We start from the raw sequence: 14,875 nt of genomic DNA, 5'->3' as shown, positions 1-14,875 counted from the left end.
TCGTTACGATGCTGAAATGTACACCGAACTTCCCAAATCATCCCTCCATCCACAAAAGGTGTTGTTGCTGGCTTGTTGATCTGTGGTGGGAGTGATCCATCATATTCTCAGGCGAAATAAAACCATCAGTGTAAATCGCTACAGTGCTGAAATGTACACCGAACTTGTCCGCGAGCATACAGCAATGGTATAACGCAAAAAAGATGCAGATTCTCTATAAATTGCAGTATGAAACCTTTCCTTAATTGTGATATCTCTACTACTCTCTACTACCTCTTCCGCGTCTCTGTCACTTCTTGTGAAGAAAGAACTTCCCTGAGTATTGGCTGATACAGCGTGTGGCTGAAGACTTTTTCACCCCTCAGACTCCGGACTTCTTTCACTATGGAATCCAATCATTGGCTGAACGATTGCAAAAGTGTGTGAAGATAGTGATTATTTTCATTAACCACGTACTGTAGTTGATATTTTTGGTCTTCCGAATAACGCTTCTGTGGCGTGCATTTCATTCGCACCAACCTAATATAAATAGTTTAGTGTAAACATCCAAGTATTAAGTACGTTTAATGAATAATTAAGACTTCCTTAGAATCACAGTTAGTTCTCCTTAGAATCACCCATATACTGCCAGCATCCAAATATCATTTCTTCCTCATGAGTCACTCTGTATCACCTTTAAGGAAAAAGTTTCCATAGTTTATTTATTTATTTTAGAAAGTACTAGCCGGGTAATGGACATGAATATGAAAGTAGAAATGTGTTCTTTCGTCTTTCCTCTGCTGGCTACCAAGCATGAGCTGCATGATATTAGCATGAGTCATACAGTGAGAAACGTGCCCTGGCCACAAGGAGTATCAAGTCATGGCGGAACAATGTGTGTTGGCTGTGTGGAGTAAAGAAGAAATTCGTTTTGTGATCTGGTATAAGTGAGCACATGCACAGGAAGCTGTTTGTTGCTTATGGAGACTCAGATGTGCTTCAAAATCTTGTGCAACAATGAAACATGAATATGCCGCCTTTAGATTACATTGAAAACTGAAGACGTACCATGCTACTTGGTGTAACTTAATTTTTGTCTGTACCTTAAGAAATAAATTTTTGGTAACACAGGGAAACTGTTAACATTACTATTATACAAAGGTAACAATATAACAATGCATTATATATTTCGTTTATAGATTATCAAATAATCAGAGAAACAATGTTGAGAAGTGAGTTGGAAAAAGATTTTAGTTAGACTTACTACTGCATATGCTGTATTTATTTTATTTATTTTCTCCGTTTTCTCCATTTTATAAATGACTTCAAATTGGAGAGTCTGTCAAAATTCCAGCCCTTTTTTATGTATGAGAAAGGAATATGTAAACTGTTAAATACAGTAATTTCAAATTCACAGTTATTTGAAATAGCTGTTTAGTTCATTCATCACTATTTGAAGTTGCATGAACATCGTTCTAGTAATGTGCAGTGAAGTGAAGATGAATATATATGGTTTCCTTAAAAATTTGAAAATTGGATGTCAATGTGTACCAGGCAAGAAGTGATTGATAAGAGAGACTTGTTCTGTAATTGATTACAACAATCTTTATATGGATTTACCGTTTAATTACCTGGATGTTCCTCGTCAATTTTGAAAGCTGGTCGCGCCATTGTCATTTCTTCTGGTCGTCCCCAGTATGCATGGTCACTGGTTCCATTTCCAACTTGGCCGTAGAAAACATGGGGTGCTATGTGGCACTTGATGAAATAATCGGTACCCCATTTCAAAGCATCCATCGCATATTCGAGTTGTTCTACAAACAAAGAAAAGTATAATCAATACCTGGAAATGTTATCGATATTTCTGCACAAGATTTAGTAGATGAAAATGTAAGAATCGCTGATAAAGCATTAACCCTGCTATAGAATGAATGTTGTAGGTTTTAAGCAAGATGTGTAGGAAAAATTACATTGATTGTAACGCAACCTTTAGCCTTCCATTCAGTGCATGTGTGTGGAATATGTTTATTGCTTTGGTACGGAATTCTGTCCTTAAACAAGATGTACAATACTATGTGCGTCAGTCCGACAGTGGTTGCAATAAAGCGACTGAAGTTTTCCTAAATAAAATATGCTAAAATATGCAGTAAATCACAGTTTGCAAAAATATTGAGATTGAAAACAGCTAATCTTTAGGTCATTTGGGCTATGTTTGTGACGAAAAATCGGTGAAGGTAGTTCGGCACACGCTCAACAGATATTCGAATTTGTCTAATAAAAATATCGCTAATAATAAATATCACTCTAAGAGCAAAGTGAAAGAAGGGTTCTTCAGGTAAAACAAATATTTGAAAAGTTTTTTTTTTCTTTAAGAAGTTGCTAATCAAATGCGATAAACGAAAACACTGTGTCACAAACTCTATGATCTGTTAGCAAAGAAGGGCGTCATCATATATAAGGAAATTTATTGTAATAATAAAAACTTAAAATTTATTTAGTATTATTTATTTTCACCCGGTTTTGTATTGATACTTTCGTGGTAACGCAAAAACACTTACCTAGTACACACACAAAATGTTCCTATGATTTTTTGTTTTGACAAGGACACGAATGGAAATGTATCAACGCCACTGATCAATGGTTCGCTTGATATACGAGTAATGATGTACAGCAAATATTTTAATGAATTTTTCAACTGAATCAACAGCTTGACCTCTAAGAAAAGTGACATTTTGTGGCTTGATTTTGCACCTGCATATTACACCGAAATCACAATTAAATGTACAAAACAACATTACATCCGTGCCGAAGTAACTTAACTCCTAAAACATTTCACAATGTAGTCAAATCAGTTTGTTTTATTCCTATAAAGATAAATTGGCTAGAATTATAAAATAAATAACATCTAATAGTGATGTGATGAAATTGGTGAAAAGTTACAAAGACATTTGGTGATACACACGGAAAGCTCTCACATTGTTGTTACGAAAAAAAAAAAAAAAAAAAAAACAGCATTACCAGTGTAATCTTTAAGATTACTTACCTGTTGCTACATATGCATCTCGATTTGAAATTATGCCCCAGCTAAGATATGTGACTGTGAAAGCCATGGGAAAGCCGAACTTGACAAGATCTCCAGCTAGAAATAGAAAAGTATTATAAGAAGATAATCTAAATGATGTGCACAACAGCTATCAAATTCACACTTCCACTTCAAGAAAATCACTACTGGAAAGTAATTGGCAACTGCCACATTAATTGTAAAGAAAGTAAGAAACAAAGGTTCCTTCAACAAATGTAAAACATATTAAATGAAGGGTCTAAACGCGAAAAACACATTCCAAAATTTAGCGAAGTGTTATGTGTGCCATTCGACATTATTGGCATACATTTATAACAAGGTATGATTGACATACATTTAGACTAATATTGCCGAAAAAAGAGAAAAAGCTTGAGAAAATATGGTGTGATTACAAACATTTTCCACCGCTAATTGTGTAGAGCTCCCTCGTGACTATGGTCGCAAGGCGCAAGAGAAAGGGATTCGATTCCCGGTAGGACTTAATGTGGTTCGTATCACACGTTAAGCGGTAGATCCAGGATTATATATTTCAATGCTGAAAGGGAGGTCAACTTCTTCCATTAATTAACCATACGTTGTGCTGCGAAAGTTCTCATTCTCGCAGATAATGAATTGGAATTATGGTAAGTAATGTCTCATTGAATTACGACAGGACTTTGTTGTCGACGGATTATATGCGCCGTAGGTCTACTAGCTTACGAGCAACTGAAAACTAAACATATGTAGAAGAGTTTTGTAGAAATCGCATTTAAGGAAAATTGTTAGTTAAATTATCATGTTACATAAATGTACACACAGTTGTGAAATGAGTATAGAAAATGAAGGTTTTAAAGCGAAGTAGTTAAGCGTTTGAGATACATTTGTTGAAATATGGACAGTTCTTTTGTTTGTGAGTGAATATGTGAATCTTTTGTAGCAATAAAAAGGCTAAGAAAAAGAAGTCCTATTCAAAGATCTTGACTATCATGTTATAACATCTTAGTGATCTCTTTCGTAGTTTTCATTCGCTGTAACACATGTATTAATTAGGCAGTACTGCTCAAGCAGTATGACAGCTGATACGTTACAGTCGCCGAAAGATATAAATATGTAAGGCAGAACAAGTGGAAAAAGAAACAATTTTAATTTTAGCAGACTTTGTGCGATCATGTTGAACATACTTAATTAGTAACATTAACAGATTTGAAGTTCCCATTTAGTGTACGCCAATGTATCAATTCACTCCAAAGTTTGTATTCATGAAATATTGTAGAAACTAAAGTTCTTTAATATGTGTGGATCATAATAATCTGTAAATACAGCTGCATTTTGGTTGTGGCATAACTATGAATTAGTAATTCTCACGTAGTTGCGCTTTCCTTATTGTTCAGTTTACATGGCTACCTATCTTCAATTAATGTTTTTAGTGATTAGCTAAGAGGCTTGTATTAGTCGTAACTTTCAAGTTTTTACATTTAGAATACTTGCAGACATAATTCGGAAAATAGACCTGATTGTTGAATGTATGCTGAGACCGACTCGACCATATCAAAATAATGAAATAAACTATTTGCTAGAGTATATTTGAGATATGCAAATCTGAAGCTGTTATACTGCGCTAGCACTGTATAAAAAACAGTTACCTTTGATCAATAGCAAACATAAATTATTACTAAAAAGAAGTACCATCGTAATATCCTCCAGTAAGATCTTCTCCATTTTCTCCTTGATCACCTAAGGCAGAATCTCCTCTCCAGGGAATACGGTTGTCTGCAGGAAGCTTCCCTGACCTTTGGGCTTCATAGAACAAGTAAGAGAGACCCAAGACCTCTCCGTAGTCATACTGCGCAGCTGCAAAAATTAAATAAACTTATTTTAACAAATGTCGAGTTCGGAAGTTCGGGAGTTTTAGAAATTCATTTTGAGATAATAAATACGTATATATTTCTAGAGGTTAAAACGTGCTTAATATTCTTACAGTTGGTATAAACACTCATTGGTGTAAATATAGGTAGATTATTTTCGGAACAGCCATGACTTCTGGCGCGAAGCTAGTCAGCGAGCCGGAACATGGGAAGGAAAATTTTGTCTGTTTCCTTTACTACCTGTTTATTAACAAAAGTATAAGTTACTTGTGGCATATTCTTCACTATTTTTTCCAATTTCAACTTGTTCGTGACTTCAAATAATAGGTGGCCGCAGGTACAGTTCGAAGCATAAAAATGTTATAATAAGTTCAAGTCAAACTTAGGAACAAACTCTTGTTGCGTGTGCTTATGCATTCCGAAATACACTTCTCATCGACTAATTACTTCCGGTTTTCAACCCAACTCTCTCCCTCCTCCACCTCTCCTTGTCTAAAGCGGTGTGTGATGTAATATATTCTTTCCATTCGGACGGAAAAAACAGGAACCAGTTTACAAGGTGTATAGCTCTAAAATCGTTTCTTTCATTCGTTTATTCTGAAACGCCTTTCTAGAGCCCGAATAAAACAAAACGTTATAAAATGTTCCCGTAGCTTCATAAACACCCTTATTTGCATTCTTTCCCTTCTTCAAGGCTACATATCATATCAATCTAGAAAGATACTTCTTGTGAAATCTATGGAAATTGTTAATCATGCCAGTATGTTTCGTGCTTCCCAAAGTCTGTAATAGAGCTCTAAAAACTACTGACAGAAACCTTCCAGTTGGCGACATTTGGGCAGGACAGAAGGGTGTAATTGTCCCCTCCATTGAGCTTGAGAAATACATATTGTTTGATCAAATGTGTAATAATATAATAAAAAAAGTTCGATCTCAGCTCGCGCCAAGTAAACTTCATGGTGGACAAACACTGTGAGTGTAGGTTCCCCTGTTTCCTCCCACTTTTTAATTCCACCATTTTCTTCATTGCTTATCGCACCGTCTCCTTGATCCTACCTCCATAATCGTGGGACGGAAAATAAAGATTTCACTTCATTTTTTACTGTAAAAAAAATGAAACTATAATGTGGGCGGAGAATCTCCGCCTCCCCTCCCCCGGACCCGGGCAAAATGTAAAATGGCGCTGCTTTTAACAACAAACCTATATAGTTACGATAGCACATTGCTTGAGCGCCTACATTTGGTTTCAAGAGTCTAAGGTTTGATCCCAAGCCATAACAGTTCATGGACAACATTGAGAGAGAGAGAGAGAGATTCAAATATGGAGACAGAAAGGAATGATATACATACACAAGTTTAGAATTAGAGAAAAAAAATGATCGGATAGCATTAGTATTATGATGAAAGTTGTGACATTATGAAACAGAAGAAAATGCTCCAAACCGCGAGGATCACATTAGGTAGTTGTTGAATTAAGATGGAGAATTCTTTTTAGAACATCAGATGATTACGAAGGGAGAGAAAGATATTAAGATCTGGAGAATTAAGAATTTTAAAAAATCTTGTTTCGGAATCGGGTTTGGAACCACGAATCTTTTTTTAGTTATCGATCCATGACTTTATCCATTCAGCCACGGAGAAATCTACGTAGCCTGTCACATACTTTTCCTTTACCTACTAGAATGGGATATTCCATACGTTGACTCGGTGGATGCGCCGCTCAGATGTGACCCAGACCTCTTACAGCTTAGTTATAGGTTTTATAATGAACTTCCCCTTGTTCAGGAACATCTTTTAAGTCAGTGAAATTTATTCTTATTGTGTTCATTATGTTATATTTGGTAGAACTATATGATAAAATAGTGCCAAATACTTTGCGTCTTTGTCTGTTACATGAATGTTTACTGTAAGGGATTCCTACTTGGATGGTCTTAGATTCGAATCCCGGCCATTCTTATTGAGTTTTTCTTCTAGCCACGTTCATACTGTGCAATCGAGAAACTCAATTTTGACGTAAATGTAGTCACAGCTAGTTTAAGACGAAATTATATTCAAATATGATATTTGTTATTACATGTATTTCTTTAACACATTTTACATTTTGCCCGGGTCCGGGGGAGGGGAGGCGGAGATTCTCCGCCCACATTATAGTTTCATTTTCTTTACAGTAAAAATGAAATGAAATCTTTATTTTCCGTCCCACGATTACGGGGGATAGGATAAAGGAGACGGTGACGATAAGCAATGAAGAAAATTGTGGAATGAAAAAGTGGGAGGAAACAGGGGAACCTACACTCACAGTGTTTGTCCACCATGAAGTTTACTTGGCGCGAGCTGAGATCGAACTTTTTTTTATTATATTATATTACACATTTGATCAAACAATATGTATTTCTCAAGCTCAATGGAGGGGACAATTACACCCTTCTGTCCTGCCCAAATGACGCCAATTGGAACATTTGCTTGCAATTACTGACAAGAAATGAATAACACTCATTTCTCTCAGTAGTTTTAGAGCTCTACGCCCGCATTACAGATTTTGGGAAGCACAAAACCTATTGGCATGATTAACAATTTCCATAGAATTCACAGGGAGTATCTTCCTAGATTGATGTGATATGTAGCCTTTGAAGAAGGGAAAGAATGCAAATAAGGGTGTTTATGAAGCTATGGGAACATTTTGTAACGTTTTGTTTTATTCGGGCTCTAGAAAGACATTTCAGAACAAACGAATGAAAGAGAGAGTTTTAGAGCGATAAACCTTGTAAACTGGTTCCTGTTTTTTTCTTTTTTTTTTCGTCTGAATGGAGAGAAAGCATATATCACACACCGCTTTAGACAAAGAGAGGTGGAGTAGAGGCAGTGTTGGGTAAGTTACTTGTAAAAATGTAACGCGTTACAAGTTACTTTACTTTCTCTTAAAATGTAACGCGTTAGTAACGCGTTACTTGCTCCAAAAAAAGTAACTGTTACTTTACTTCGAAAGTAACGCGTTACTTTTAGGTCCGAAATTTTAAAAATGTGAAACAAATTATGACTTCAATTTTCCGTACTACTATTACTACCGCTATTATTATTATTATTATTATTATTATTATTATTATTATTAATAATAATAATAATAATAATAATAATAATAATAATAATAATAATAATAATAATAATAACATTGTATATAAAAAGCAAGGTAGGCGGTTTGTATTTGAATACTAAAAAGATAGTTGATTCCCAACCTCGGTAGTCGTGAAGTCTAGGAGTCAAGGACATTGTTCACGAGCTTCTGAATTTGGGTTGAGGGTCTAGGCTGAGTATTCGGGCTCGAGTCGAATACTGTTAAAAGTTATAGGGCACTGGCCAAATATCTTCAAAACTGCTCGGCCCGGCTTCAGAATTGTCAACGACTCGAGCAGCTCGGCTCACAGCTCATTCACTATCGACCAGAACCGAGAAGTAAGCCGAGCCAACAGCTCACCCAACCGACTCGGCTAGAGCCCTCGGCTCATTGAGCCGAACCGAGCAAATGGCTCATCCCTACCAAGCCGAGCCAGCTCGAGCCATCTTCTCAGTTGAGCCGAGCCGAGCTGAGCTTGTTATAAAAAAATCTCTTGTGGTCTCGTTATTGAGACGAGACGAGATGCAAGTAGTGTCCCATCTCGTGAGCAACACTAAAAGTATTCCATATTACTGTTTAGCTTACATTTCTCATGGTTTTCGTTTTCCAGTGTAATCAGGCCATGATTTCAAGACGACTTAAAACGAACGAGCCATTCATCAAACTCGACTGGACTCAAAACTCGACGCAAAAAAACTGAATCGGCTCGGAATTCGACTCGAGGATATTACCCTTGACTTGACTCGAAACGACTTGAATTCGAGTCGAGTCGAATTTTAGCTTGACTCATGCTCATCCCTATGCGTTAGAAAAAATGGTTGCTTATAATTATTCTGCTAAACTAATTATATAATAATAACAATGTTGTTATGTAAAATTAAAAATAAAGAATATAGAGAAACATTACACTACTCTATAATCAACGGGACTCTAGGATAAGCAAACTGATCTGAAAGAACTCCAATATTACATATCATCAGCAAACTATTGTCTAGTAATAAAGTAGGTCTGCTCATCAAAACAGTTTATTCATATTAACCTCTTACTGTAAATCGTTAATTATGGCACCCTAGTTGTTGATAAATATTTTCCGCTGGGGGACTTCAGACACTTTACTTTTAAATTCTGCCCCCATCATTCTCAGCTCTTAACAAAGAGTATTCTTTCAAATGTTCGAACAGTAAAATATTTTCGTTCTCCATCTTTATAAAAACAACACCAATTAAAGTAAAATAGACTACCGGTATCATTGCACTCCTAGTTCACTCACTGAATGCATTGATTTGGAGTTGTTAAAATCTAAAACAAAATCTTCCAGGTGCTTGCAATCATTACACGTGATTTCTCAAAGGCTGTCCTCATCTTCAAAAAACAGCAAGTGGCACTACAAATTTATCTGTTTCTCTGTGTGTCTGTGACTGTCTGTCACTGACATACGTAGTTCATGCTCGTTTGTTTCATTCTGAGAAATTCACTTACAGGAAAGAAACATTTGTTTCCGAAAAAAGATATACATATATTGTAGTTACTCATCCGAAATGTAACGCGAGAAAAGTAATGCAAACTAGGTACGTTACTTAAAAATTTGTAACGCGTTACCGTTACAGTTACTTTGGAAAAAAATGTAACGCGTTACTAGGAAACGTTACTTAAAAAGTAACGCGTTACTTGCGTTACGTTACTTCCCAACACTGAGTAGAGGTGTGAATTGGGTTGAATACCGGAAGTAACTAGTCGATGAGAAGTGTATTTTGGGATGAATGAGCACACGGCACAAGAGTTGGACTTAAACTTTTGTATCATTTTCCATACTTCGAACTGTACAACGGATTATTGTACCTACGGCCTAAAAAGGAGGCCTTGGGAAAATAAAAGTAATTGTTATTTAAGGCTAACATTTTGAACTAGACACAAGTTTTGTGTATTCACGAGACCCCAAACTATTTGCCTAAAATCTATATTTGCGAAAACATGCATTACAGAGATCAGAAAACATTCAAATCCAAATTTTGGCCGCATTTACAGCACCCCTCCCCTACTAATCTTTAACCCATCAGTAGCATTCAAAATTATTTTGTTACGCACGATAACTGTTATTAATATCCTATCAATTAAAACGGTTTCTTGAATTAATAGAGTAAATAGTAACGCAATGCCTACTACCTTCAATGGTTTCCCGGCAGGGTAACGCGTTATTTTCCTAAATTTCCTTGCTTTCTTGGATGAAATATGGGTAAACTAATTTAATTAGTTGGTAACCTCTCTTTTTCGATTAAAGTATGCAAATACATAGACATACTTTGTGATAGTATACTGCGATGTTTTGGTGATGAAGAGATTGAAAAAATGGGAATTTGAATGTCATAGGCTTGCTTATTTTACTAAATTCTTTGCAAGATGTTTATAAATTTACTATTACTTTTATGGACCTGATAAATCTTGCAATATTTTGAATATGATAAGCAAGCGAGAAAATAACCACCTTAACCCATAACTTCCCAGCGTGTCCATATGGACACGCAAATAGAGATAATTTTTTATGCCTTTGAGATTTTGTGTGTGGAATTTTGTGACACATTACAACAATAACAAAAATGTCGTTATTTTCACATTTACTACGATCATATGGAACAAACGTAACTGAGAATATTATAAAATCAGGAAAAAAATTAATTCGGGCAGTTATGGGTTAAAAGGAAAAAAAAACTTATAAGAGAGAGAGCTATAAGTTTAGTTGTTGATTTAATCTCAAACTTCTTACACATTTAATAAATTTACATCATACAACTACATAGTTGTATGCTCACACTGTAGTAACAATCTTGCACGCTACTCACTATTACCCAGCACAACACTAATACAAGACAGATGCAGCGAACAAACGTGTTGACTCATAACAATCAAATGTTGTGTTCATTTTGCCTATTGTAATGTCTATCTGCATATAACATATACTATTATTAGCTATAAATACAATGTATAAGAACAGATACTTCTATGGCTGAAGGAAGCAAGAGGTTGTCACCACAGGAATGCAGAAACTGGTAGATTCAAGCTGTGTCAAACCAATTGATCAACATTGATACTATTCGCTCAAAGTTACTTGTACTATTTTTCCGTCTTGTTTTAAGCTCTTACCCTCATATTTCCTTATTGACTCTGTATACTCCGCAATGATTTCTCATACGTGTGACGTTTCAGATTTCACGCAAGGACAATGGGAGCTCTCCATGATTTGCTGTGTGAAATCTTTCCTCAGCCATCGTATTCTACTGATATCTCTCCCACTGACTACTACCTCTTTCAGTATCTCGACCATGTCTTGATCGGGCGGCGCAAGTGCGGTTGAGGACTTCTTTGTATCGCAGACTTCAAATTTCTTTCGCCTCGGAATTCAATCGTTGACCGAGTGATGGCAAAAGTGCGTAGCTGCAGATGGCGACTATTTTAATTAACCAAATATTGTAGCTTTTATTTTTAAGCCCTTTGGAAATGCATATGGGGCGGAGTAGGTTAGGTTTAAATATTAAGCTTCGTTCAAGAAGAACGGTAAGACGTAGCAAGAAATGCATTTTTGATATGGCTTCAGCGTTTCAAAAATAAGAACCATCTGTGACCTTATCCCTGTATAGCAACCAGGGGAGCTCTGTAATGTAGTCACATAGTCATGTGCCTTCCCAATTAATACGAAAAATAATAATTAATAAAAGATAATTATGATAATTTATTCCTGTATACAAATTACGAGCAACCGAACAAAAATTTCAGTTATTTTGATATGGAATCTGTAATCCTGATTGATGTCGATGACATATTTCGTAATACATTGGCTCTTTCTTGCATTAGTCTGCCTCAGAGAATAGTCTTTTAAACGTCCATTCTTATGTTCGAGGTAATCACACTTTTAACGTGACGAGAAAGAAATATCTTATACCCATTTCGTTTTCAGCAGCAGGCGAAGAGAAGAAGCGGGCAAAAGAAGATGAGGTGGTAGAGAAGGCGGAACCATTCGGCTATGTGCTGGTTTTGCAACTCATCCACGCGATGAAGATGAGCGTAGGAATAAAGACGTTCAAGGTACGAGAGAAAGAATGACTTATATCGTTTCAAGGGTGACATAGCTTTACAGTAGTTTCCGACGGAACGTTGTATTTTGTTTACAATGTTCGTATATAAATTATTGTGAAGAAAAAATAAAATACTTTCTTAATGGATATTATAACTTTGGAATTTAATAACACGTGGTGTACATTAACTTTTTTCTTTCATTCTTTTAAGCATTTAGAGAACGAATGAATATTCTTGAATTACATTTTAAAGTATCTCTGAAATGTTACTGTGAAGCGATAGATACATATGTAAATGTCAAATTTATAATGCAAATAAATAATTATAAACTACCAATAAGTAGAGAATAGCCAATTCTCAAGCCATGTGGGATAGGTTTAAGGTGGAGTGCACTCACGGCGTTCAATAAATTCGATCCTCCCTAGATTTAAAAAGAATCACGCATATCTTAGATATACGGTAAGGATTTTCATGGATATATGGTCAGCAAACATGTTTTGTGCATGGGATATCAGGGTTCGATTTCCGATAGGAGTACGTTTGATTCAAATTCAACATTAAACGGCATCTTGGTGCTGAAAATGAATGATCGAATGAATTCTCATTTGTTTTAGAAACGACCTATGTTGAATAAATACTTAAGTTCCATTGTGCTGACTACATTTAAAATTAAGTTAAATAGTTCTGTAGGACATTTACTGTATCGTATATATCACTTTGCAATATCAAATTCGTTGTTATTGTTTCTGTAGTATTTATACCTCAGATCACAATTCAAAGACCTTCAAAATGAAAAATCACTAGAGCAGTGGTTCTCAACCTAATTTCTATCACGACCCCCATTTTATTTACAACCTTCTTATTGCCAACGACCCCACTTATAATTTCCGGTTTCTAATAAGCATGTATGGGATTTTTAATATACCTATTGCGGAGATCTCACGATATCCATCTATTTCTATAGAATCCATTTCTTCTATATACTGGATACAGAAGAGCTAATGAATTAAAACCAAATTTGATCAGTTCATTCATATTACAAATATCGAACCCGATACGTCATACTGTTTCAAAATGGAGGCCGTTTGAAAATTTTAAAACTTCATAACTCAATTAATTTTGGGTCATATGATACAAAAATACATTTCTAATTTTGGTTTAAAAACTTTGATATTTGTTTAAAAAAAAGTTATTGAGTACATTAAATTACTTGATAATATGCGTCACGAAGTTTGAACCGGACATTGTCGCACTAGTAAAATCGCACCATTCTCAGGTATCTCATTAGCTTTCAATTTTAATTGTATTTCAATATGCAGGTTTCCTTGCATTTGTATTTTTCTGGTATTTCAATATGCAGTACTCATTAGTTTCATGTCGTACCTCTTTCATTTAAATGGATTTTTAAGCAACTTTGCACCTTTTGAAAATGTTATTAGATATATTTTTTGTTGTTCTAAACAGTATGTATAACAATAAAAATATGACTATCAGAACAAAATTCAAAATAATATTCAAAATATTTTCCAGTTTTAGATTCTAATTATATTTATCTCTTCCGCTTATCTTCTGGACCCCTTTGAAACCCCCTCGCGACTCCCTTAGGGGTCGCGACCCCTAGGTTGAGAAATCCTGCACCAGACGATCCAAAGTCTGGGATTGATTATGGAAGGGAGAGGTACAACACCGGCTTCACTGTAATTATTGATGTGACACCTAGGCTTGCCAATTATACGAAAATTTATCGTGATATACGATAATTTAAGCCTTATGTTATATCCAATAATGCCCTTGCGATAATAGGTGAATATATGATAATTTTAGAATGCAACTCTTTTGCAGTTTTTGAGTGTGTAAATAAATTGTAGAAGTGCATTAAATAATTATAAAACACACACACACACACACACACACCCCCATACACACACACACACACACACACACACACACACACTGAGGTATATAACAGCCATTCCCACTAAAATAAATCAATAACGATTTGAGAATTGGCAAATGGCAAAGCTGCATCCATTCTTTAAACTCAATTACGTTTACGAGGGAGTGGAAATATTATTGTTGTCCCGGGTAGCGTTATTAAGGACTTTTTTTTTTAAATGTGAGGACAGTAATACCGATTAGGAGTTCGAACCTCAAGTTTACTAGATAAGTTTATTATATGCAATATATGCAATAATATATATATATATATATATATATATATATATATATATATATATATATATATATATATATATATATATACAAAATCGATAACTTTGTTCTTTGAGAGTAGCATCTCAGGTTGCTTCACTCTTGCAGAACTATGTAGCCATCACTGATTGCAACTCAACGTTATACGTAGATTTACTACGTCTAGTTTCGCTATTAAGTTCGTGCAGTTCTTAAGGTCTACTATAGTTTCACAATGTTATACAAACTTATGCATTAAATTAGAATTATTTCCTGTATACCCTTCAAATAATTAAATATAAGAAAGAAATAAGCATTACCAGTAAATTGACTACAGGCAATCAAGAAAAGGCAGAGAAAAGTTGGCTTCCACATGGTCTTTCACAATGCAATCAACTTAACATTTCGCCTATTTATAAGTGTTCGCTGCTCTATTGTAATTTCTATAAATAATACAAATTTCCAGTTGATAAAAAGAAAAAGAGTGTTTCAATCAGAATTACGGAAAAGTACTGCTGGCAAATTGATCTGTACAGTATACGCATTGTTGAAATACAATGTATCTTAATTTCTTTATATTGTTGGTCCAAAGATTAGTTT

General features: G+C 35.2%; 1 protein-coding gene across 1 annotated transcript in view; it reads right to left on the bottom strand.

The window, feature by feature from the left end:
- Nucleotides 1-14,650, bottom strand: part of LOC145678612 (endoglucanase A-like) — a 39,992-nt gene extending 25,342 nt beyond the window's left edge. The window contains exons 1-4 of the mRNA XM_081748966.1: nt 14,596-14,650; nt 4,727-4,891; nt 3,023-3,118; nt 1,611-1,793 (exon numbers count right to left, since the gene is read on the bottom strand). Coding sequence (XP_081605092.1) covers nt 1,611-1,793; nt 3,023-3,118; nt 4,727-4,891; nt 14,596-14,650 — 499 coding nt within the window. The remainder of the gene's footprint in view (nt 1-1,610; nt 1,794-3,022; nt 3,119-4,726; nt 4,892-14,595) is intronic.
- Between the last annotated feature and the right edge of the window lie 225 nt (nt 14,651-14,875).

The sequence above is a fragment of the Thermobia domestica genome, chromosome 2 (genome assembly GCF_964235325.1).
Source record: "Thermobia domestica chromosome 2, izTheDome1.hap1.1, whole genome shotgun sequence".
NCBI lineage: Eukaryota > Metazoa > Arthropoda > Insecta > Zygentoma > Lepismatidae > Thermobia > Thermobia domestica.
The sequence above is the reverse complement of the archived record's forward strand: the minus strand, read 5'-3'. Positions and strand labels throughout refer to the sequence as shown.